At 43.6% G+C, this 26,397-nt stretch overlaps 1 protein-coding gene and 1 long non-coding RNA gene across 3 annotated transcripts in view; one reads left to right on the top strand and one right to left on the bottom strand.

The window, feature by feature from the left end:
* Trpc7 (transient receptor potential cation channel subfamily C member 7) overlaps positions 1-26,397 on the bottom strand; it is a 109,148-nt gene that overhangs the window by 50,380 nt on the left and 32,371 nt on the right. For both annotated transcript variants that reach the window (XM_090325393.1, XM_090325394.1), the window contains exon 2: positions 23,897-24,079. In XM_090325393.1, coding sequence (XP_090181519.1) covers positions 23,897-24,079 — 183 coding nt within the window. The remainder of the gene's footprint in view (positions 1-23,896; positions 24,080-26,397) is intronic.
* The window catches only part of LOC150041830 (uncharacterized), a 64,006-nt gene that overhangs the window by 22,405 nt on the left and 15,204 nt on the right, over positions 1-26,397 (top strand). The gene's annotated exons all lie outside the window — the stretch shown is intronic.

Here is a 26,397-nt window from a genome sequence, read left to right as displayed (position 1 = left end):
CCCCGAAGTCTCTGATGATACCATCACACCAATATTAGATGTAAATGAGGCTTTCTTGCAGCATTCCGGGCTTTCAAGAATTAAGTACTAAGCAATCTCTTTAATCCAGGGGAGGAACCCCCAGGCCTGCAGGTGATAGGATATTCTAGCCCCGTTCTGCTCACAACAGAGAGAGGCAAGCAAGAGACAATCAGCAATGGTTTCAAGTAATTTCTGAGGTCTGTTCATGAACAAGATCCAGAGTGGAAAGGCAGGTGAGCGTGGAGGGCAGTCATTTCTGTGTGTGCTGAAATGGCTGTGCTCTGGAGACCTGCAGCTGGTTAGAGGGTGGGACATATGCCTGTGAAATACTAGGAGGTGCGCTTGCTTTGCCCCAGAGCTGGCTGTGCGGTGTCTCCCGGGAAGACTCTCAGTATAGTCAGCAGCATGATCTTCACTGGCTATTTCTGGCATAAACCTGCCCCATGCTTGCTCTGCTGCCTCTTTAAAGATGAGTCCTCACAACAGATTGGCTAGCGGGGAGGATGGAGGAGAGAGATTCTGAGAGAGAACACAGTGAGATCATTCTTCCCTCACTTGTTTGCTTGAAAGAAACACAGTGGTCTCAACTAGAAGAGGGAGTCTCCTGAGACCCTCTTCCCTTGATTAGATCTTTGATAATTTCACTGCTGTATTTTCCCCCATAACAAAGCAGGCTATCTTTAAATATGTTGTTTATTTCTAGATAAGATACACTTTGATATTATGTTATACTAGAAAGCTGCCAGCCACTGATAACTAGCACTCATATTAATATTTGTCTTTTTATGGGCACTTGTGGTTGCTCTTGGAAGAGAGCACTGTGATATATGGTTCAGTGTATATCAAAGGAGTTTTCCCAACCCTGTAGCCCAGAAAAATACCATCCCTGATCCAAGGAGGATGAGAGTAGCAAATGGTGTGCCAACAGGACACAGAGAAAGCTCTGACCTGTGTGGCACAAAGCAAGGGAACAAAGGCAGAAAGAACTCAGGCAGGAGACCTTCAAAAGCAAGGGTGGTGAGGAAACAACAGAAGAAAACCCATAGCTGAAAAAGAAGGCACTGTGAAGGTTGTTGTCATTGGTGTCCAGCTCACCGGAGGATGACATGATCTGTGGATGGATACAAGGGGCTTTGCCAAAGCCATTCCTGTTCTGTGCTTAGAGCATGGCATACATTTAGGAAAATTATTGAAGGGATGACCTGATGCGACTGCCTTGATTTTCAGCGTGACACTGTCTGCACACTTTAAAGCGGGAGTATGTAGTGGCTCGGAGGTGAGACTGGCAAGGTACCCACCTTACATGGGCTTGAGTAGCCTTAAGAGAAGACAAATCAGGGAATGTCCTGCAGTGGGATCTGTTAATGGATGGATGACAGATCTAAGAAAAGTGAAGTTGTAAGGAGAGAGAGGAGAGCCAGAGACAAAATTCTCAACAATTGAGGTGGTGGGATTAGGTAGCTTGGGAAACAGTACCCAGAAATCAGGAGGCGCCGGAATTCACGCAGACACACTTCTTGAACCCATGGTGGGCCACCAGCCTTCATGTTAATGCAACATTTGTACTCAAAGCCAGTTTCTACTAAATGTCGTACTTAAACTTTGTGCTCTCAGGTACTGGTGCCTTGCTGAGAATGCAGTGCTTTGCATGGGATTTTTAGACCATTCACTCTTTTCTCTGCCTTACATTCATCCATAAGAAAAATACCTGTTGGGCTGGGAGTTTGGCCTAGTGGTTAAAGTGCTTGCCTAGTGTGCACGAAGACCCAGGTTCGATTCCTTGGTACCACATACATACAAAAAAGCCTGGTGCTGAGGCTCAAGTGGTAGAGCTCTAGCCTTGAGAAAGTCCAAGGACAGTGCTCAGGCCCTGAGCTCAAGCCCAGGACTGGCAAAAAAAAAATACTTGTTGTTTAAAAAATATATAATTGTTAAGGAGCTATAAAATTTCCTTAAGTAACCATTGGGGTGTTTTATGGACCAGTTATCTCAATAGTATATAGGTTTTTCTGATGGTGGGTGCTTAAGTGCAAGGATGGCTATCAGGCTAGCCTGGGTTCAAGTCCTGGCTCTGCCTTCCGCTGGCCAGATGCTGGTGGGTCTTCACTCTTCCATGACTTTCCTTTTCTACAAAGTGAGGCTAGTAATGAGGATTGGATGACTTAGGGTTTGTAAAGTGCTAAGAATAGTACCTGGCAAATAGTAAGTACTATATTAATAGCAGATAAGTAAATAAACCATAACTATCCTTTATGGACCATTTGTTCCTCTCTCCCTTCCCCTGTTTCTCCACTCCCTAGCTCCTAATCCTGACATCCCTGTTATGTCAGCAGATACTACCTCGACATGTTGGTGCCTTTGGCCAGGTCCATGTAGCCAGGTGGGTGAGACCCCTCCTTCGGTATCTAGTTTTTCTAACCTCTTCCTCCACAGATGGTGGAGCCTGATTAATCCAGGCTATTCTTTGCTGGGGCAGTCAGGGTTATGTCAGAGCCGCTTGTCAAACCCACTGATTCTGGCCCCTGTGCTGATTGGGGAGGCCTTGGTCAGTGAGGAGCAGTCTAGGGCACTTGTCCCTCTCCCTCCTGACCCAGCGCCCCTCCTCCTCCCCCGCCTTAAGAATGGCTGTGCTCTGCATGTTGCTCATTTGGGGAAGCGGGGGAAGAGCCTTGGAGGCTGTACGATTTCCACATCCCTGGATGGACTATTCTCTCTGAAACTAGGCCTCATTTACACCACAGTGAGATGTGGCAATGCATGATTTGATAAGCTGAAGAATAATTTAGCTTGAGAAAAATGTCATGAAATCTAGAGCTTGTGGAGGAGTAACTGGTTCACCACGGACGCCTCCACTAATGTTTGAGGTGACCGTGGACAGGAGATCCCCTTTCTCTCACCACTAGCACTTCCTTATAGAAAGCAACAGGAGTCAGACATTGCACCCCAAGTCATCAATATAGACAGGCTGTCTGGACTTAATTCTCTGAGCCTTTTCTTGTGTGGGACACATATAGGACTGGCTCCCGAGATGATACTGCTCTTCCCTTTGCTGGGAGCATTTTTGTCAGTGCACTGAAGTCACAGAGATTGGGAGAGGAGAGAAATAAATGTAGTCTGTTGGTCATTCTGTGTTCTTTGGGTCATCCCCTCTTCCCTCAGGGGCTTCTCTCTGTAGGCACTGGACTAAGCACAGGAGATGCAAAGAGAAGTCATAGCCCGTGTCCACGAGGCATGGAAGGGTGCCTGGCAGTGACACCTATCAGTTCCTGAGCAGGCCCCCTGACATGTGAAAAGATGAAGCCCAAATTCGCAGGGGAGCATTGATCACCAGTGCATACCCTTAAATCTGAAACATAGATTCTCCTTTCTCCATTTATAAAACCTACTGCTGTGGGCCCCACATCTTGGATGAGGGCTGTTGATTCTTTCTTCTCCAGGGTAGTAGAGGAAGCTATAGTAATCTCATATCCACTTCACTTGCACTGTTTGGGATGTCTGGAAAGATAGAAGCATAGAGGGATGGGATTTATCTGGGGAGAAAAGCACCAATGAAAGGAATCTAAGCAAGGGGAAAAACAAAGTAAGAGAAGGCATGGTGGGAGGTAAGTGTGGAAACACTTGCTTCTGCAGTCTGGCTTTTTTCCTTCTCATTCTTACTTGCTGGTCAAACCACGGCAAAGTTCTTCAGGCATCTCAGCTGTCTGAAATGTTCTCCCTTTTGTTGCTACATAGCCATGTTTTGTCTGGCACAATAGTCCTTTCTTCCATAAAAGCCTACCCCTTTTTATTCAGATGAGAATCTCACTTTCCTGACCTGGAAGGGTAAATGGATACAGGAGCCTGAAGGTTTACTTGTTTCCCAGGAGACGTGATGAAGAGATAAATGATTGCAGTGAGGTCTCTTCTGAGTTTATTTTTGCTGCAGAAGTACTGGCAGGTTGGAAAACTAACAACAACTGCTTCCTTAATTCCCAAAGGCAGTCAAGATCACTTTAAAGAGCTCACAGGGGAAAAAATTCTTACCATCTGGAGGGGTTTCTCCCAAGAAAAATAATCCAAGGAGCAAGACAGTGGCTGGCTGTCAATTTAAGGGGAATTTTGCTTACAATCTGGAGTTTTAAAATGTCATATGCTCTGTCTGTGTAGGGTGCTACTCCTGTTTTTTTTCTTTTAACAGTAAAAAATAATTGAAAAATTAGGCAGTCAAAAGATGAATTTTTAAAAATTAAACACCCATCAGACATCTACATTGTTGGGTAGTTTGTCTTGCCTGCATCTGTCTGTGTCTCTCCCTCTGCCTTTTACCTGCCTACATCCCGTTCCACCCACCCCCAGCATGCTTTGTGGTTAGGTCCAGAGCTGAGGGTGCTGCCAGGCATTCTGGAAGTCCACCAGGCAGCAGGAAGAGATTCACAGCTCCCACTGATACCTCATAGAACCGTTCAGTGAAGCGGCATGCTCCAGAGTAGCCCCCAAGAACCCTTGCACGTCTCCTTAAACCAAGTCTTCAGTTTTCCAAGTCACCAAGAACCACACACACGCCACAAATTGGTGGGTGGGTGGATATGAGGCTGGTTACTCAGCCCTTTCTCTTACCAGAGAAAGAATGGATTTTCTGATGTAGATTATCAGTCAGAAACCAGCCTTTGCCTCAGCCTTGAGGGTACAAGGAAGGAGACAAGTGCACTGGATGTCTTCCAGTGCAGTGGGCGAGCCATTTCCTGAGTGTAGGCACTGAGCAGTGGGGGTGGCCGTCCTTGCAGGAGTCAGAAGGAGGGCTGGGACTCCCCAGTGCTCCCCAGGTACCTTCTACAGCCGGGAACCCAGGATTGCAGACAGCATAATGCGTTGGGCTAACCTGTCATGGCCACGAGAGGGCTGTTTTACCTTCTGTTGGTCACAGAGAGGCCACTCTCTATACCTAGGCACAGGCAGTAGTTTTGTTTTGTGGTGGCCCCGTTGTGCCCTGACCCGAAATGAAACAAGTTGGAGTTGCAAGAAGACCTTGTCTCTAGTCAAGCTGTTCTACCTGCTGTCCCCAATCATGGCATCTATAGCCATTTTCTCTTATCAATGACCCTGCTCCTGTTCAGTCTTCAGGATCCAACTTCCTCTTCCCTTTCAAGACCAATCAAGTCCCTAAGCCAGATACTTGTTTGCGATTTGTTCTGTGGCCCATTCACTTGACAATTCCAGTTTTGGACATGGGTTATAAGTAGCCATACTATGGTATATTTCTGCTATTTTTGATTTCCTTGAGGGAATCAACTATCTGTATCTCCAGGAGTAAACAGCTTTATGTTTTGCCTGTAATAGGTGCTCAGTAGACATCTGAACACTCTTCTACATCCTCTTAAGATTTGTTGCATAATTTTCTTTGTGACTCATCATCCTGGAATAATTTCTAAATATAACAATGCCATATTACTCAAGGTCTGATGAACACTTAACTGTTTTCACATCTTTACTAAAAGGCAGACAGGGAGAAGTGATGAAAGCTAAGCCAGGCTCTTAGCTTGTTGCGCAGGAGAATATTGAAAAGTGAGACTAAAATAGTGTTTGAGGATTATCTCTTGAATTGGATGAGGATGGTTTCCCTGTATGCCATGTGCCACCATAATCTAGCATTGGTTTAATATTTCTATATCAATTTATATGTTTATATAATAAAAATTACAGCAAGAAAGCACAACTAGTATTTGAGAGAATTAGCTCACTCCATGAGAATAGCATTACTTTCTTCTGAGGATGACAGCTCCATTATCTTAACTTGTATTAGGCTCCATCTCCTAAAGGCTTTACAGATGTCAGCGTCACCACACTGAGAACTTGGCTTCTAGCCCATGCACCCTGGAGAGACCTAAACCACAGAAAAACTTCCTATCAATTCCTTGGGGGAATGTATGATTGCATCTACTTTATTACAGTACTTATCCCTGTTTATGAAGTCCCTGGACTACAGGAAGTAGGGCTGTGGCTCAAGGGTTAGGATGGTAACCTTGAGCTGAAACGCTCAGGGAAAGCACCCACGCCTGGAGTTCAGGCCCCATGACCCACAAAAGAAAAGTTCCTGGACTTAAATCCATATGAATTTTACATCTTAAGATAATATTTTGAACTTTTATTCTATATTTTAACAAGGTAGACTCAAAAATCAGACAGACAAATCGAAGAAAAAGAGGTTGGGATTTCTCTAAACCTGCAAAGGCAGGGGCCTTACCATTCAAGATGCTGTTAGATCGCTCATGTTTTTCTGCACTTCTGCCTGTTGACTGCCAAGTCCCAGTGAAGACAGAGGAATACTCAAGGGAAAGGGCTCAAAGCCAGTTTTCTTGACAACTCCATCCTGTTAAAGGGAGTGAGTCATCATGCTAAAGATGAAATCCTGGGTCTTTCTCCTACATATAGACATGAGTAGCAGGAACTGATTCCATGATGGCTCAATTACCTATTACTAGTTTGCCAAGAGCCAGATAAATGTGGAAGCCACTTCAGCCTACGTTTACGGTCTTGAGAAGCACGACTTCCAGTGCAAAACTGCTTTGTAAGGGGATCTAATTGGAATCTCAGGCCTCTAGCCAAATCTCACCTAACACATTGACATCTTACTAGGAAGAACTGCGGTTACACATAGTTCCCCTGCCTGAGTTTTGGCTGGCTAACTGCCCAGGTTAGATGCATAATTCTTCCTGGTGGCTGAGCTGTCCCTTGGTGCACATTCCAGGAAGTGGGGACATTCATGGGCTCTGGAGTTAGTTTGCCCCAGTGCCAACTTGGCTGTATCACTGATCCCAAGTAACTTCTCATTTCCAGTCTATAAAACAGCCATAATCACCACCCATTCTTGGGCAGTCTAAGGTCTAAGAACACGCAGATCCAATATGTGGTTTATCGAGCTTTGCTTACATAGATTTTTTTTTTGTTGTATGATGTTTTATTTCTGAAATAAAAGTCATAAATCATTTTCACATTAAAATTTTATTCAGCCAAATATGTCCTCAGTTATAAATTGTCTTTTTTTTTTTGTCGGTGGTGGGGCTTGAACTCTGGGCCTGGATGCTGTCTCAGATCTCCTTTTTGTGCCTGGGCTGCCTTTGAACCTGTGCCTGGCTTTTGTATTTCAAGCAGCTGGGAGTGGTGGCTCATGCCTGTAATCTTAGCTCCTTAGGAGGCTGAGATCTGAGGATCATGGTTCAAAGCCAGCCCTGGCACTAAATTCCCTGAGACTCTGATCTCCAGTTAACCACTAGAAAATTGGAAGTGATGCTTTGGCTCAAGGGGTAGGGTGGTAGCCTTGAGCTGAAGAGCTCAGGGACATCACCTAGGCCGAGTTCAAGCCCCGTGATGGACAAAAAGAAAGCAAAGCTTTTCTTGCAAGAATTCTTATTCTAATAAAACATTTTATTAATAAGGAGGAACCATACCCAAAGTTGATATTGGTATAAGAAATCTGTGGGGAATTTATATGTCTGTAATTCAGTGCAAGGACACATACTTTCTTCATATCCAAATATAACTCCCCAGCCAATACAAAAAGTATACGCCTAAGCTGATGGTAGTATGTTAGATAGTTTTCAAAAAGATTTCCTAGTACTATCAAGTAAAATCACAGACCATTTGCAAGCAGATGAAGGAATAGAGGAAAATATTTAGAACTTATTTCCCAAATTTTCCAAGTTTATCTTGTAAAAGTATATGCGTTTGATACATCTTATTTTTTTTCCTTACATTTTATTCAGGAGATTGAACCCAAGGCCTCATTTTGCAAGTATTCTACTTGAGACATACCCACAGCCCAAATATTTTCCTCCACTAAAAATAAATATATTTTATAATTATCCTAAAATAACACTTCAAAATCGCTCTCATTTCCTATAAATTTACATTTTAATGCGGTTGTATATTTAGTTTTATATTTGAAAGATACTCAAGATTACTGTCATTGATTTTAGTTCTTGAGTTATCAAACTTAATATTATTATCAATATACTGGTATTATGAGAGGAATGTGCTCGAATGGCAGAGGTTCAAGAATTACCAAAAAAAAAAAAAAAACAACCCCAAACTGTAACTCTAGTGTGTTAGGTCTTGACAGCTGGTATAGTCCTAGTTCCTTTTGTAAGTTGTCATCTATCCATCCACCTGATAGAGTGTACATGCCTACTGATAAGAGGGCCACATACCTGGAGACATGGTGAACAGTGCGCCCTGGAGATTCTTGTTAATTCCCTAATCTTCATGCTACTGGGTCTTTTCAGACTTGATGGCAGAGATCTATCTATCTATCTATCTATCTATCTATCTATCTATCTATCTATCTATATCTCATTAATAATAGCCTTCTTATATTCTCATTTTACTTTTTTACGCTGTAGCAGCTCAAACCCAGAACTTTGTGCATGCAAGGCATGCACATATGATCTTGATCACAGCCTCTTATTTATCTAACTCAAGATACTGCACTGTTCTTCAAATGCAGGACATCAGCAGTTTCCTCATTCTGAAAGAGCTTGGAAAGGCCAGTCCAGCATCCGGGCACAGCTGCTACTTCAGCCTTGTAGTCATGCTCTCACCGAGTCCTCATCAGCTCTCTGATGTGTGTCTGCTTTCATTGATGCCCTGACACTGGTAGTTGTTGAAGCCAGGTATGGCCAGCTCTCTGCTCTGACCTTGGGGCTGACTTTGGGGATGACTTTTCCTGCAAAATTCTACTTCTGATGATTCAAAGTGGCAGATGGCTTGTCTTGTTTCATTTGATCTACCATCTGATTATGTGAATTAAAAGCACTAAGGCTGGATGGAGAGGTATGAGGGCCGGCCCGAATCACTACTCTTTACTCTGTGCACATAACTCATCAGAAGAGGGGTAGAGGGCTGAGAGCTCTGAGTTCAGAACTGCTGTTTACATTCCCTACTTAGGTCTTGGCCAGATTTCTTATCCTGTTAATTTTCCTTAAAAGCAAACATTGCTTGCTGCTCTTTTAACTCCCAGCACCAATGTGACCACAGAAGTTAAGTCCAGTGTACACAGACCTCAAGTTCTTTTTTTCTGTGTGGTTCTGGTTCCTGTGCACACTATAGGGTAGAGATATCCTCATTCCTTTTATTTCAGCCATTGCCATGAACTTACAGAGCATTTCTCAGTGATGTCTCCAGATCCCATGTTGCTCAGTGATATATTGCAGGACATTATCACTTAGAGACCTGGCACATGTACACATGTGACACATAAGGAGTGTCTGTTTATTGTCTCCTGATGGTTATGTGGCTACTCTGCCACTTGATGCATCTGGCTTTTTCACCTCTGTGAGAAATGTGGAAATCCATCACAGGCCCAAACACTGGAAAACATTTCTGGTGAAGGCCTGAACAATCATACAAGTGACCTCTAGCTTCCAGGCCTTAGATGTCAAATGAGTGCAAGAGTATTCAGCGTCCAAAGCAAAGATTGCTTGAGCGTTTGGGCTTGCTGTCTGATGAGTATCCCATCAGGGCCCAACATCATGCCATGATATACCTACCACAGAATATTTCTCAATGAGTTGTATCAATTTTGCTCATACTTTGGATGCTTTTTTTTGTATCAACCTGTGGCAGATAAAATCTGATTTCTCTCTGTATCTCTTTTCCTCTGCCTTCCATATAATATTCATATTTTTTAGAGGAAAAATGTGAATATTTTTCATATTCAACAAAGTTGTGATATATTAAAAACTATGTCCACCTACTCTCAAATTTATCTAACCTTCTATATTTATTTTTTATTCATTTAACAAGCATCTACTGGGCCAGACCCTAGGAAAATAAAATCAAAGATAATTTGCTGGCTCTCTTGATGCTGTAAGGCTACCCAGAGACACAGTTAAACAGATACTGTAAGTTGAACTCAAATCACAGATCAAGCATCTAGCTCAATCTGGAGGGTGGTTTTAGTTCAGTCATGGAATTGCACAGAAGAGGCACTGAACTCAATCTGATCATACAAAGGCTTGTTGGACTGCTATGGATCTCCCCCAGAGTTTCCTCTGGCTTTGCCCTGCCCAGGCATCAAAGTTTCTATTAAGTGAAGTATGCTGACCCAAAGAAACTTAGGCTCCATGGTTTCCCTCATTTGTAACAATTAGTATAAGTCTAGGATTCTCCTAACAGAGGATCATAAGAGCTCAAAAGCTATGTACATATGGCCATATAGGATGAGGCTAAGTGAAATGAACTCCAGGATATGGAAACAAGAGGTTTATGTTTGTGATTATTGTTTTTAATGTACTATGTGAAGTTAGTTACTTCTTTTCTCTTCTTTTTCCCTTATGGTTTATTTCATGTTGTTACAGTATCTGAATGTGGTGTCTGGTATATTGTATATACGATTATGTGTTTATTTGAAAAAGGGAAAGTAAGGGAAAAACAAGATTAGGGGATGGGGAGGAAAAGTGGGAGAAAACATGGGAAGGGTTAACAATGTTTAAGAAGTAATGTACCCACTATCTGATGACTATTAACTGTAACCCTTCTGAATATTACCCCAACAATCAAATAGTAAACAAATAAAAAAGAAAGGCTTGTTAGAGGAGAGATTGTTGTGCTGAGTTATGACAGCTCTGAGCCCAGGCCATCAAGAAAACTGGGAAGGGCAAGCAAGCTACAGGGCTGGAGCAGAGAGGCATTTGGACTTGAGTGTCAGACACATGTTGGTCTAAATCTTGATGATATGGAGTAAGTGTTATTATCAGTAAGCTTCCTTGATGATGGTATCCATAGCCTTTAATGAGCATTTTCAAAGCACTTGGCATGGCAAAGGGTATAGATGACACATTTAATCTATCTTTGAGATTGTTGTTGTTCCCGAAGCATCCGAGCCTGGCATGACAAGAAAGGTGTAGGTTCTTCAGGAATTTGGACCATTGAGGGATGACAGGAGACGGACGACCCTAAAGGGACTGGGAAATCATCCCCATATGAAGCCCTGACTCATACCTTAGAAAATAAGTCTTGTTAGACTTATTTTTAGATATAGGGATCTGAAAACCAAAATGCAGGTTTCTGTGCAGATATATTTGCCCTCACTCCTTCCTCTGATCTACCCCAACACACTAAAGAACACAACAGCATCCGCTGGCTGAGTGATAGCAGCAGACAGTCTCAGAAGTTTCCTTGTTCTTAGAACTCACCCACTGGGCATTGGTCATTTATTACAATGCCCAGTATTCTGTTTGTAGTCTTTTTAAATGTTAATGATGGATAATATAATTATGCTGGAGAAAGTTCCTGGGCCAGTTGTGGGTTTAATTTAATTTACAAAGCCATCTGGAGCTATGCAGAATTCTTTTTACCTTTTTATTTTTTTCCAGATAAAACTTGGATGGCTTTGAGTCACTATAATACTGTTTTCACTATAGCCCATAGCTAGGACACTATCCCTGTCCAGAAGGGAAGTACTGTGGACTAAAGATGAGTTGATACAGAGCTTTGTTTTGCTCATCGTTCTTCTTCCGGCCTCTGCAAGGGCAGAGAAGGGGTGTCATTTGGCTAGAGGGAGTTTCTCTTAAGAAGTATGCCTCAGTTTCCTGGGCAGTCCTGTTTGTTCCCATCTCTTTAAGGATTTTCAGAATGTGGTTCTTGCCTAGTTTGCATGCTGTACTCTCCCTGTTACTGCCTGTGGTCCTGTCCTACTGGCTTCCGCACTGCAGTGCCCTCACCAGAAGGTTCCCCCTAGCTTCCTATTCTACTCTACTCATCTTTGATCACTAAGCAACCAACAGCATTGGGTATCCATTTAATTAATTTTCTGTTGCTGTAATAAAATATAAGCTCTATAAGAACAAGCACATAAAAATATCTGTATCTGTAGAGCTAGAAGTGTCCAGTACGTAGTAGCATCTCAAGACGTATGTGGAAAATGAATGAATTCATGAATGAATCCTTGATCCGAGTACTCTCACAACTAGGAATATCTCACTCTTCTCCTGAGTGGACGGCATTTCTAAGGAGAGTAGAAAACTTCTCTTTCATTCCAGTTTCTCTGTAGTATGAGCCACAGCAAGGGGCTCTATATCCTTACTGTGGAAGCTGACCTGCCTCTCAGTGACCTGTTTTGGCCGTTAGAATGCAGCAAAAGAGATGGTCTTCTAACTGGCCACTGGAAACCTTGAGTACCTGCTTTCACCTCTGGGGAAGCCAGCTATGAGGTGCAATTGCCTGGCAACTTCTCTCCCAGTCTAGCCACCAAATAATTCCAGCCTAAGAACTTCCTAGTTGAGCTTACTTAACCTGATCTCCTGGCCTACAGAATTGTGAGAAAATAAAATGATTTATTTTTTATAAGCCAGTAAATTTAACACACCCATCCAATAATTTGAATACTTCAGTGTTTTAGCACTCCATCCTGTCTCCCTCTTTATAGGGTCTTGGATGAGAGCTCCTTCCAAGTTCTTCACCTCCTCACCTTTTCCTTCATGTACATCCTGTGACCTCAACTTTCTCTTAAGAAGAAACATCCCTTCTAATCATGAATACTGTCATATTTATTCTTGATCTTTCCTATAGTTTCCCAAGCTCCCAAGTCCAGCTCCTGAACTTCGTTGAAATTGCTGTCTCAAAATCTTGTTAGTTTCTTTTGGTCATGTGACCTATGGATCTGTTCTGTATTTTCCTTCAGACAACTCTGGTCCAACTTCTGCCTACCACTCTCCTTTCTTGACTCCATCTGTGTTTGTGTGTCTGCATCCCTTTCCTTAGAGTTGAACATGTCATGTATTAGCATTGAAGACTAGCTCTTGGAGATAGAAGGGTGTTTTGTCTGCTTTTGCCTCCTGAGCAGGTGGCCCAGGGCCACTTTGTGGTCTGGTGGTCTTAGATCAGGAAGCATTTCACTGTTTTCAAGGAATTTAGAGATGGTTCTGAGGATGGCATGAAGGCTTTTTAGGTGGCAGAGGCCTAGTGAGGAGGTTGGGGGAGAGTACTGGTATTGGAGAGACACGTCCCTGAGATGGGTAGAAGAGAGTGGGGTTTGGGAGTCTTCTATAATGGGCAATAAACCTCAAGTTCCAATTTTATTCTGCTTGGGTCATTCTAAGGAGTTGTGGGGGTTGGCCAATGCTTATGGTCTTCACCGAGGAAATTCAGGGCAGCACCAGTCTGGCCCTCTGAGAGATCCTGGTTCATTGAAAGCTCCAGGAGGGAAGGAATTGTTTTTCCTTGTATTCTGAGAATCTACTATAGTGCAAGCAAAATACACGTCGAGTAACAAGATGGAGCCACATGGATATGGTCAGTATTTCCTAGAGTCACGGGGTGTTCACAGGAGAAGGGAATGGACCAGGGGCCTTCTTTGGGGATACAGGTGAATATTTGAGACTGTGGTTTGACACAGAACAGGATGCCCCAGTCTGACTGAGACAGAATTGCCTGGCAAGCTGGCCAGGAGACAAACAATCAGATTTCATATAATTTAGAAAAGTAACAGTTGCTGAGAGCCAACATTTTTGAGTATTTATGATGTAGCAGGCACTGTTTTAAATAATATATTAATTCAATCCTTGCAACACTACAACAATCCTATGATATCGCCATTACTGTTAGCTCCCCTTTAAAACAAATGAGGAAACTGAGATATAGAAGAACTTGGGTCTGAGGTCACATAGCCAGGATATGAATGCAGGTGTGCTTGCTTTAGAACTGGATCTAGTCTAAAATGGCAGATAAGATGCAAGGCTCTTATCCTCATACGTCAAGAAGCAAGTTCATACACTTATGTCTGTTTCTGCAGTCACTATGTATTTAGTAGAGTATATACACATACAGATGGCATAAAAGTTCAGTAATATAGTAATTCTAATAATAGATTAAAGTCAGAAATAGACTTTTTCCTCTTAATGAAATGTAACAACATGGAGTGGGCTACTTGCCACCCTGATAATGATCACATTACTAATTACTAATTAATTTACTAAGTTACTACTCATCCTCAGAACCATCTCTAAATTCCTTGAAAACAGTGAAATGCTTCCTGACCTAAGACCACCGGACCACAGAGCGGCCCTGGGCCACCTGCTCAGGAGGCAAAAGCAGACAAAACACCCTTCTATCTCCAAGAGCTAGTCTTCAATGCTAATACATGACATGTTCAACTCTGAGGAAAGGGATGCAGACACACAAACACAGATGGAGTCAAGAAAGGAGAGTGGTAGGCCGAAGTTGGAAGACGAGAGTTGTAACTAGTTATTAAAAGGTAACACACTAGGATTACCTATAAGCCAGCACCAGGAAAGACCCTGAAAGTATGCCAGAAGCTTAGTACTTAGAATTAGAACACACTGGAAATTTATAAAGGAAAGGATTGTCATCCCTATATTAAAGGTAAGAGAAAAGCCAAGGCAAATGATTTGCCTAAGGTGACCTAGGGTTATCTCAGTTCAAGTTCATGAGTGTAACCACTACACACACACACGCACACACACACACACACACACACACACAATTTCGGTTATTATAGGAAGAAATCTTGTAGTTACTTGGTCTGGTGAGAAGTTCAGTGACCTCTGTGGATTTGTGGACTGGAGTAAGAGCTCCTTGCTCTGTGGTTCTCCAGATCCCCATAGTTCCTCGGGCTGGGGATTCCTCTGGTTCGGCCGGCAGAGCTGTTCTCAGCCCCTCTGATGTTAGCACAGTGGAGTAGATAAGAACAGATGGGAGTTTGGTTTCCTTCCAGCTGTGTGATTGGAGGTGACTTGCTTCCCCATCCTTGGGCCTTGTGTTATTCATTAGTAAAGCACAGAAACTCTGACTACGGAACATGAGGCTGTGTGGCATGTAAATGAAGAGCAGGACACAACTCCTGCTGGCCACAAGGAGAGAACCAATTTGCCTTCATTGAGCAGCAGTCCTAGGCCCACATTCTTCTCTCCCCTTTTCTCTGTCTAGCCATGATGGGCCTAGGCCTCCTTTGGTCTCTTCAGACCTCTGAACAGGGGTCCACAGCCTCCAGTTCCCTTCTGATCTCAGTTACGCCTCTGTTAGGATAATTCAGGAGTGGGAGCAATTTATTCTATGGTGGGTAGGCCAGATTCCTAACAGAAATGTCTAGGGTGACTTTGTATTTGAATTGCAAAATTTACTTTCTAGCTCCAGAATAACTATTACTCAGATTCCTTCCCTGAACGCAGCATTTTATGTAGGCCCTAATCCTCTCCCACTCACTGAGCTCTTCCAGAAGCATCTCAGCCAGTTTCTCTTCCTAGGCACATCATCAAATCTTGCTACTAGGATAGTCTTCGTGAAGCAAAACAACCTACAGTCATGGCAGAACAGTAACGTGGACACACATCTGTAGAAAGTTGTAGATTGCAGAGTCATGCATGCCAACATGGAAAGTATTGTGGCTCCAACAGGGAAATGTGAAAGGGTGTTGGCGAAATGTTATGGTTGAGGACTGGGGATGTGGGCAGGATTCACATAGAAAAAAACTTGTTTACACAGTCATCAGAGGAATGCATTTTATGTATATTACATCAGATCTTCATAAGGCCCAGTGCTCCCAACGTACTGGTGAAACCAGTTTAGTTGTATACTGCTGGTGCCACTAAAAACTAGTATAGCCCTTTGGGAAAATAATTCTACAATGTGTTTTAAGAATCATAGTAAAATGTTGTCTTTGTCCCAGTAGCTTCATTTTTAGAAATTTAAGAAAGTAACAAAAAGAAGAAAACATACAGAAAACTTAAAATATAAATAAATTTTACAGATGTATATTTAACAGTAGGGAAGTATAAGCAGTGGTGCATCAGACTTCTGCTAACAAATCAAATAATATGGGGAAAATAAAGCTACATTTACACTATAAGCAAGTGACTAAAATCTCATTCTTTCCCCACAGCTATGCATATATGTTTGTACATGAGAACAATGAGAGGACTCTAGACATGAAAATAACTGACATATGGGGCATGGGGTTGTGCATTCATTTTCCTTCTTATTTTTCTACTGTTTCTACAAAGTAAAAGAGATACAGGTTACAGAGACCTCCGCAGAGACCCTCTGGGTGTGGAGGCCTTGCCCCAGCCACTTCCACCATCCCTCATGCCGGCTCACTCCCCTGGGATCCTGCTTACCCATCTCCTGGTACTTCCTTCTTCCCAGAATCTCTCCCCCCCCCCCCCCCGCCATGGTTGTATTTCAGAAAAATCACTGGAAGAAATAAGTCTGGTACATTCATTTCCTCTGCATTTCCAGATCTGCTCTATGGTAGGGTGTACTGTGGAGAGGGAAAGATTTGAAGAGGACAGTGGCATGGCGCAGGGCTGAAGAGGAGGGGAGGCATGGTAAACATGCTCAGGAAGAGCAGTGAAGCCTCTCCTAGGAAACCATTGACCTGAGGCTTGGGCGCTTGGGAGGATCCCGTCAGCAGAGACCTGAGCACAAAGGACAGTAACATGACAGAGTAGGAACTCTGAGGAGTGTTTAAGGACAGAGGAGGCCGTGTAGCTGGAGATCAGAGAGCAGGAGGAGGCTTGGTGGGAACTGAGCAGAGAGGAAGCAGGGACTAGGTGAGGCAGCAGCATGTCGGCCATGGCTAACGGGTGCCTTCTAAGGATTGTGATAAGGACACATGGGTGTCCTGTCGCGATCTACTTAGCCAGAAGGGTGCAGAGCCCCCTCAGCTGCTGGGGTGTTGGCTACCAAGGACTTGCTAAGAGAGATAGGCTGTTTCCCAGAAATGGTCCCAGACAGTGGGGGCCACTTGGTCCTCACATTCTTAAGAGATTCTATATCATATCGAGGGCAGGGCAGCTAGCAACCAATAACTGACTGATGCCATTGTACAAATGGTCAGTACCTTTGTCTTAATATTGACAGCTGCATGGCTCCTCTTGAGGTCAAGCCGATGGGGACGTCTCTGAAACTCCTGTTGTCTTCTGCTTCACCCTCCTTCTCCCATCAACCTAGACTTCCCTGGTATTATGATTTCTCCTGACATTATTATTATTATTATTAAATGATTAAGTAATTGTACAAAGAAGGTTCAATTCCTTAAGTCATAATGTACCTTAATATCACCCCTTCCATTGTTCTCCCCCATTTTCCTCTTCTCATTCCTGCCCTCAAGTTACATAGTTCAATTTTTTTCTTTTTTGTGGGTCATGGGGCTGGAACTCGGCCTGGGTGTTGTCCCTGAGCTCTTCAGCTCAAGACGACTGTCCTACCCTTGAGCCGAGCCCCACTTCCCATTTTCTAGAGGTTAATTGGAGGTAAGAATCTTAGATTCTTTTGTACCCAGGCTGGCTTTGAACTTTGATCTTCAGTTCTCAGTAAGTAGGATTATAGGTGTGAGCCATTGTGTCCGGCTTCATAGTTCAATTTTTACATAATGTATTTTGAATATGATGACTTCATTTGCTCATCCTTCCTCCCTCCACAGATACCACTAATAAATAACCACACTATTAGTAAATCACCTGCACAAAAGCCCTTGTCTCCTTTCTAGCAGTGACGATTATTAGACTGGTAACTTGTTGAGGACAGGAACTAGACTAGCTTATTTATTCTTAGATGAAAGATGAGTGCTAGGACTTGACATGACATGAATACTTAAATAGCAGTATTGTTTAGGTGCTGTTGTGTGTACATGTAGGAGAGAGGGAAGAGGTAGGAAAATCAGTTAGATGCTATTGTAGTCATCCAGGAATGATGGCATTGTGGCTTAGAGGATATAAACTAAGACATCCTTATTAAGCGAAATTTTCATCTGCAGTTCTACTCACAAACTCCTCTTCCATCAAGAACATTTGCAAATGCCTCCAGGCAGGTGAATATTAACAAGAATAATGCATTCATTATGGCACATAAGGAGAGGAATATATGAAAGATCAAAAGCTCGTTAGAATGCCAACTCTATATGTGAGTAGTTAGTACAGAAGTAATATTATAAAAATGTTCCGTTGGCGTGTAGCTTTATTATCGGAGTTAGTCACAAGTCCTTGGGGGAGACTGTAATTTCTCAAATCTGTTTTATTCTACATGGCTAGTAAGTGCTGATTTACATGTGTTTCTTGGGGACATTGAGTGGTTTATGTTCCTGCTTTGAAAGCTCTTCCAATTGTTCTCATTGACCCTTCAATCACAATAAACAGGCTTGACTGCACGATAACCAAAGAGAAGAAAATGTTTAAAGAATTATGCTTTCACACAACGTAAAAATAACCAAAAAAGGCAATCATAGTCGACCTTATTGTGATACCTCTTACTCTGAGAATCTGAAATCTTTTTTGCAAATTGGCAGTAGTATCGGTGTCTTAGAAAAATCTTTTTTTTTTTTTCGGGGTGGGGGGTGATCATGGCACTTGAACTCTGGACCTGGACGCTGTTCCTGAGCTCTTGAGCTCAAGAATACTGCCCTACCCCTGAAGCCACAGCCCCATTTCCCGTTTTCTATGGTTAATTGGAGATAAGAGTCTCTAGGTCTTTAGTGCCCGGGCTGGTTTTGAACTGTGATCCTCAGATCTCAGCTTCCTGAGTAACTAGAATTACAGGCGTGAGCCACAACACCTGGCTTAGAAGATCTTGACAGATGGTTTACCTGTGCCCAAGGTAATTTTCAAACCTCGTACCAGAACAATAGTTCTTGGTATAAAACCAAGATGGCAAAAAGCTTCCATGAACAAATTTATTATGGACTTACCATGTTCTAGTTACATTATATATGTTAATAAACACTGACTACTACTTATTAGGTTCTATAACTCCCCCTGATAATGGGAAAACGGAGGCCTTAAACAACTCATCTAAAGCCACATATGTATTAAGTGACTGTCATGAGATTTAAACACCAACAGACTGTAGTCATACAGATTTTATCTTCTCTTGGGAGTTATCCCAGGCAGAAAGGGATCAACCTATATACATAAATACATAATCTGATGATTCCTGCCTTTCTTAAGATTTTCTCCTTGAGGAAAACAAATCTAACTCCTGCAAAAGGTGTATCTTTTAAGATAGATGATTAATAGCTACTGATTGTATTTGTGTCATGTGAACAGGCTAAGTCCTGGCCATGGTCTGAGGAATCCCCAGGGATGGTGAGGACAGATATCACAGCACTGGGCAGTTAGCAGTATCAGGCAGTGCTGTCCAGGTGATATACCTGACCTCCAGACCGCTTGTGACAACTCTGATCTCTGAGCATCTGTTAAGCGATGGTGCAGCAGGTAAGCACAGTGGGGAATGTCTGCTCAGAGTGTGTGAGTGTCTGACTGGCCCGTCACAGGTCCTCCAGAAAAGCCTCATGTCCCCAGATCCCCTTTGCAAACTGGCCCTGCCGCTATTGTTCTGGCAGAAGAAGTAGAACAGGACTCAGCAGAGGTCATTTGCCCTCTCTTCAGTGACCTGCCCATGCTCACTGCAGGAGCAAGAGGCTGGCAGCCAGTTGTCTCTGCTTCTGGGCATCTGGTGGCTGCTCTACCAGCCGGACTTGTTAAATGAAGTTTAAGGGTCTGGAAGGTTTAGGTCCTTGGAGTTGCTTCTTCCAGTTTCAAACTTAGAAGTAAACATGGCTAGTATCATGATCATAGTCTCCCAAATCAAGCTGTTTTCCAAGATGCCTAAACTAGGGCAGGCTTCCCTGAAGCTCACAAGAGGCCAGAACTATGATTTTGATTTTATTTAGCCAGTGAAGTGTCAGGGGACTCCCCACTCTAGACATGGGTTGTTGCTGCTGTAGTCTTGCTATCTTAGTCCTGAGATTGCTAGCCTTGGGGGGGGGTGTTAAGCCTGTGTCATATTCTCTAACAAGCGAGCCCATAGGTGGCGACTAAAATGGCAACTAAACATTCTTACAGATATGCTTTCTGCTATGGGACTAGTATATTCTGTAAAAATATAGTCATGTGCTACACACACACACACACACACACACACACACACACACACACACACACACGCTGTGTTATGTCCTTAGTTATGTCCAAAGAAACTCCCTCTCCACAGGTTGTATAGGCTCCTGTTAGATGAAGCAGGGCACCTTGGTGTCTTTTGACGGTTGAACCTAGAGGACTAATGTCTTCAAGGTTGTCTTGTGGTGACAGGGAGACTCATCTGGCCATCCTTAAGGCAGGCAGACTAGAGGAAGGAGTGATGAAGAGATGACGGGAAAGCATCATCCTCTCAGTCCAGAGATGACAGCACAATAAGAGGGAAGGGAGAAAGGAACGGAAGCGGGTCTTCCTAGCACAAGTTGAACAGAACACTGCAGGTGGTGTCTGGGTTTCTGTGTCCAGTCACTGAGCGGTGACTTCACACTGTCCACTGGGTTTTCTGCAGGATGTCTAAATTGAGATCCAGACTCACTGTATCTTGCAAGCTGATGGGCCTAAAAGTTCATTAGAGTCAGTATGTGGTAGAAGAAAAGATCGATCTCTTAAGGAAATTTTAGACATGGTTCTCTGGAGACAGAGACAGAGAGACAGAGATGATGGCAAGGTTGTCCAGAAAGGAGGAAGCCTGTGCCTGTGGGTCTAGATGGGGATCAGGCCGAAGCGGTAGGGGTTGTTTCCTAAAGTTGTAGGGCACAAGCAGACTTGCCCCAGCCTGGGGCAGGGGTCTGATGCCTGCTTTTAATGAGCCTAAACATAAGGGTTGGGATGTCCTGAGATAGGGAACAGAAAGGTCCTGGAGTAGCATGGACGTTGAGGAAGTAGAAAAATCTGCGTGTCGGCATCACCCTATTTAGAGGCTGATGAGGACCTCACACGTTTTATTCCTTGCTTGCGTCTCATCACAGCCCATCTGCATCTGTGTTACTATGCTGCCTTTACTGAAGAGGAAGATGAGACAGAGAGGCTGAATGACCTGCTCTATATCCCCACCAGGAAATAGGCACAGAATTGACCTCTTAGCCATATCTTCCTGCTGCCTCTCAAACACCGTAGTTAACATTTCAGCTAATGTATCTACCTGTTACCTGTAAGCCGGAAGTTATGGAGAAAGCATAGACAGTTTCACAAGACATGTGGGGTTTGGGAGAGGAATTTTAGGCTATGTGATGTCCTTCCCTAAGGGAACATTTCTAGCTTTTTCTGGGGACTAATGAAGCATAAGTTAGGGCATGTCTCCAAGGGTTGGAAGGAGCCAGGGTCTCAAGTGGAAGTCATAACTGAGTCACACAACACAAAGGATTCCTCTGGGAGCTGTAGAGGCCTTTATGATTTCCAGAGCATTTCCTCGTGTTTAAAAGTTCTTGACAACTCTTTGAAACAAAAACTCAAAGATCCATTTTATGGATACAGAATGAAGCTTAGAGAGCTTTAATGACTTGCCCAAAGACCACATGGTCAGTGGATCAATCACGTTGTCTGTGTAGTCTCTTGATGCCTCGGTCAGCATCCTTGCCTCTTCACTACATTCTCCTGTGAACTCCAGTGGGACACTGTTTTATATCTAATGGAGGCTGTCGCTATGACCAAGCCACCCAGAGGACAGGACAGTAGGCTCGAGTCTAAAGAAAGGCTAACGTTCACATGAAAGGCCCAGTCCAGGAGTGGTAGAAGCCATAGGGTTACCCACTGCATTCACACCCTGATGTGTATATAGGTGTGTATAGATGCTTGTGCACACACACTTATCAGATATAAAAGAGAGGGCAGGGTGTCTGTAAAGAGGCCCGAAGGCTAGTCCTGGTGATACCTAAATACACAGGGTTAAGTTGTGCCCACACAAGCATGCTAAAGCTTATAAATTAAAAATCGAATCTCATATTTAGTTCTTAAAATAGCGAGTATTTCATTGGTCATTCCTGATAGAATAAATGCCAAGGAAAGCAGTGATTTTATCTGCTTTCTCATGATGGTGTACATAACTTGAGGAGGTCATTTAAATGAGCAAGGATGGCATTTGTGCAGGTCATTTATCATCTTTCTGCCTGTACATGGTGGTAGACACTTGGCATTAGTGATGCGTATTTCCTAAGACACAGATGACTCCTCTAATTTGAAAATACCTCTTGAGCAAATAATTTCTCTCATAAAACCTTTTTATTCTGACCCAAACTGTCATGTTTCTGGAGGGCTTCTCATTTTCATCCGCTCATTGCCAGGGCCGGTTTTCACTTGGTAGTTGATAATGAGAGAGAGCTTGTACAAGTGGGGAAGTGGACCTACTGAGTGAGTCTGATACTAGTTTTGCAAGAAGATTTAATGTGATGTTTCATAAAAATGGTCAATGCCTATGAACTGTGGACTGTTGGAATTGCTTATAAATAGCCCAAACTGCGAATGCACATCTCCACCTAGCAAGCATACTTTCTTTGTTCTGTGGAGTTTCAAAAACGTCTTCACCGTCTGCTATGCCAGCAGGCAGGAAGAGTCTCTGGTTGGGGCAGAGAAGGAGCTATGATAATTCTGAAACTCAAGCTCTTCTTTACCAGAGGCACACAGCCTCCACAGCAGGGCTTCCTTGAACCCAGAGGCATGGGCATCTCGGGACTCTCCAGGACTTGCCCACAGCTGTGCTTTGGTTAAAAAGAGAAATCCAGGAAGCCCTGGAGTTAGGCTCAGAAAGCTAAGAAAAATAGAACTTGATGCTAACTTCCCTTAGCACACCAACAACTCTGTACTTTTCTGTATGAATCTGAAGGTCATCTGTGGTTGATCAGTTTTGTTTTGTTTTGTTGTGAGTCATGGGGCTTGAACTCTGGGCCTGGGTGCTTTCTCTGAGCTCTTCAGCTCTAGGCTAGTTCTCTACCCACTTGAGCCACAGTGCCACTTCGGTTTTCTGGTGGTTAATTGGGGATAAGTCTCATGGGCTTTCCTGTTGGGGCTGGCTTTGAACGGAGATCCCCAGCCTCCTGAGAAGCTAGGATTATAGGTGTGAGCCACTGGCACCTGGCTGGTTGATCAGTTTTATGTTGAAGAGCTAGAACAAGTCCAGTTTCCTTAAGAGCTGTGACTATTACAGAAGTAAAAGGGCAGGAAGATTAAAAAAAATCAAACTTGAAGTCTTCCCTAGATGAATTCTACCAATATATTTCATGTGTGGAAGGCTAGTTTATTTCACATAAATGATAATCAAGGAAGATGAGAGATGGCCAGAAGCCAGCTTAGGGGGTCTTAAAAATACCATCCAGCTTTGATCACATGAAGTAACAGGCAACAGACCCTTGAAGGCCGCTCTCCAGCTTTTTCATTGGAAAGTACCCTGGCATTTACATGGCGTTTTGAATGCTTCAGTTTTCATCAGGATGGATGATAGCATCTCAGTTTGTCCTCAGTGGAAATGTGTTTGACCTTTTCTCATTAGGACCAAATCTGACCAGCCACCAAAGATGTGAGGGGCATCAACTGACAATAGCCATGAATAACAATTCCATGTCTGTGGAGGTGAGGCTACTTGAGCTTCCTGTTAAAATCTTTCTCGTGTGTGTGTGTGTGTGTGTGTGTGTGTGTGTGTGTGTGAACTTTCTCTACACCTCTGAAGGCATGGATCCCACAAATGCTTTAACCTGAACCGTTTTCTGCATAGCTAATCCCAGTGTATGGAGAATGCTTAGTGAATGCCATTGAAAGATGAATGTTGCATGTTTCTTATCAGGGCTTGCAATGGGTGTCAGTTGCTGATGGGGATTCTTGCTGTGACATTGCTCTGTCAGTAGTTTGGAAGCTCTAGACCTGCTCATCAGCTCACTGGTAACATTTTACTTCTCTTTCTCTCTGGGGAGGTGGGAATGGGTGGTGAGATCTGAACATCCCTGCAAGATTGGCAGTTCCCTGTCTCGAGAGAATTTGGGCGTCATCACAGTCACCCTGTGGGAGCATGAAATATGCATGAGCACAAGCTAAGCCGGCAGTGTTGTGAGGAGAGGCAGGAAGCCAGGAAAGGTGGGGAGGCTTACCTTCTTGACTTCATATTTAATGGCGAGTTTGATCCGGCTCAGACTTGGGCGGTGGTGGTCAGACCAGACTTGGAAATTCACATCACCGTTTAAAATCGCTTCCACCTCTTCTGTGTCTCGGCACAGGTCCAGCACACCCACCACAAAATCCTTGCATTGCATCGACAACTTCCTGTAATCGTTCTAACAGAATAAAGAGAAGTCAGGGTGTGCCACATGGAGCCCCACAGAGCGGCTTGCCCAGCACAGTGGGGTGGGGCAGCACCTGTCTACCACCAAGGCAGCCACACATTGCATTGGAACCATGCACAAGGCAGGCCCTTGTTTCTCCTAACAGACAGCCTTGAGGACATGGCCTCCAAGTCGGCCTTTGCCAAGATGTGTCCATGGGCTGCCAGTGTCAGTCACCTAGGCAGGGTGTGTGTAACGTTGTTGATTCTGTGGCCACAGAGCTACTCATTGAGTCTTCTTTTTAAGTTGACTCCCTAAGTGATCTGCATCAGTTCTAACACCGGAAATAAAGATGTAAGCTCTTATTTATTTATTTACTTAGAAGTTACTACTGGGGCTTGAACTCAGGGCCTTGTGCTCTCTCTGGGCTTTTTCCACTAAAGGCTGGTGCTCTGCTCCTTGAGACACGTCTCAGCTTTGGCTTTTTGCTGGTTAACTGGAGATAAGGTTTTCATGGACTTTTCTGCCTAGGCTGGCTTTGAATCTCTGGGCACAGTTGTGCTTTCGATGATCAGGAAAATATTCATTTGTAAGTTATAAGCTTAAAAATCAAATGTTCTCGGATGGGCACTGATGGCTCATACCTTTGATCCTAGCTACTCAGGAGGATAGAAGTTTGAAGCCAGCCTGGGTAGGAAAGTCTGTGAGACTCATTATCACCCAATAATCATTATAAAAGCTAGAAGTAGAGTTGTGGCTCATGTGGTAGGGCATTAGCCTTGAGCAAAAAAAGCTCATGGACAGTGCCTAGGCCCTGAGTTCAAATCCTGGTACCAGTATGCACAGGCACACACACACACACACTCAAATGTCATTTGTGCTTAATAGGATCCTTTCTTGTATGAATCCATTTGTGTGAGAAATCAGGATTTCTTAAAATTACCTCCCTGTGGAATAAGCAGGCCTTGACCTTTTGATGGTTGTTTAGTATTTAGATGATTTGCTCCTTATTTTTCTCTTCTCCCTAGGTCTGTTTCACTGAATCTCTCTCCTCTTTCTTAGTGATATTTCAACTTTTCTCTCCCCTAAACAGACTGCTTAACTTTAGACCATGATCTAGAATTTGGACAAAAAGAATGTTTCATGTCATCCGTGTGACACTACTCCTTCTTAGTATTTTCCCCTAGAGGCCTTCCATGTTGCTTTCTTAGCTGAAACAAGTCTGTTTCAAAGAGCCAGATGTCATTTTCAGTGCTAATCATTGTCAGCAGCCGTCAGACTGGTAAATAGCAATTGGCACATATGAGCACACTCTTGCTTTTCTGGAACCTGGGTTTCTCAGCAAATAGGTGAGAACCTGGCAAATGGCAGAAGCACAGCCATTTTCCCAAGTTAATGACTCTTGTCTCCTTCCAGAGCTGCTGCCTCAAAATGTCACTTGGCATTACAGAAAGAGTAAATAAATGCTTGTTTGCTGGGAAAGGGGAAGGATAAAAAAATGACTTTCAGACAAGAATGGCTGCCCATCTTTTTTTTATATATATATAATTTAGGTAGAAGAATGGAGTTGGAGATTCTGAATAGGAAAATGACTGTTCAGCTCAGGCAGATTTTCATGGGGAAAAAAATTCAGGGAAGGTACATAGAGTACTGTAGCTTTGGTCCGTCAGTACAGGGCTGAGAGGTACAGGCTGAGCTGGGTTCTTTACTTGGCTGAAATATTCTGCAGAGCCAGGACGATTTGGAGGTGGGCCATCCTCCTGCAGGGACCTGGCTTCTAACTCTGGTGACCCTGCTGCAGCCACTTGCATTTCTCTGACTCTCTACCTCCTCCTCACCACCCCTTTCTTGAGATCATGGAGTCTTGTTTGAATGTTACTGTCTGTTCTTGGTACAACAGACCTTATTGGCGGGGCCAGACCTGCCAATAAGGTGAAACTTTTGCCTGTATCTGAAGGCTTGGATGGGTCCAGGAAATGGAAAGGGCTCAACTTAGCCCTTAGGGGTTCCGACACCCCACACTGGGAACAAGTGGGGCTATATTTACAAGAGTTTGCACACATCTGGGTTCAGCAATGTGAATCAGAAACTGCTACTTCCTTAGAGACTGTCAATTTGCTGGTGTGTTTTAGCCAGCCTGTCATCAAGATGGAGCTATCAGCAACCAAAGCGGGAACTTCTTACCTTTTCTATTAGACACTCAAGCTGAAAGGCAGTAAGCCTGTCTGTCATGGCTGGAGGGGACAGGGCACCTTGGCCTGCCCAGGAGGAGAGGCCATTCACATAGCGTGGTGACAAAAGGGCAATAGGTGAATATCTGTGGGGAATTA

The sequence above is a fragment of the Megascapheus bottae genome, chromosome 38 (genome assembly GCF_031878675.1).
Source record: "Megascapheus bottae isolate mThoBot1 chromosome 38, mThoBot2.hap1, whole genome shotgun sequence".
In the NCBI taxonomy this organism is placed as follows: Eukaryota; Metazoa; Chordata; class Mammalia; order Rodentia; family Geomyidae; genus Megascapheus; species Megascapheus bottae.
This window is presented reverse-complemented; position numbering and strand designations above follow the sequence as displayed.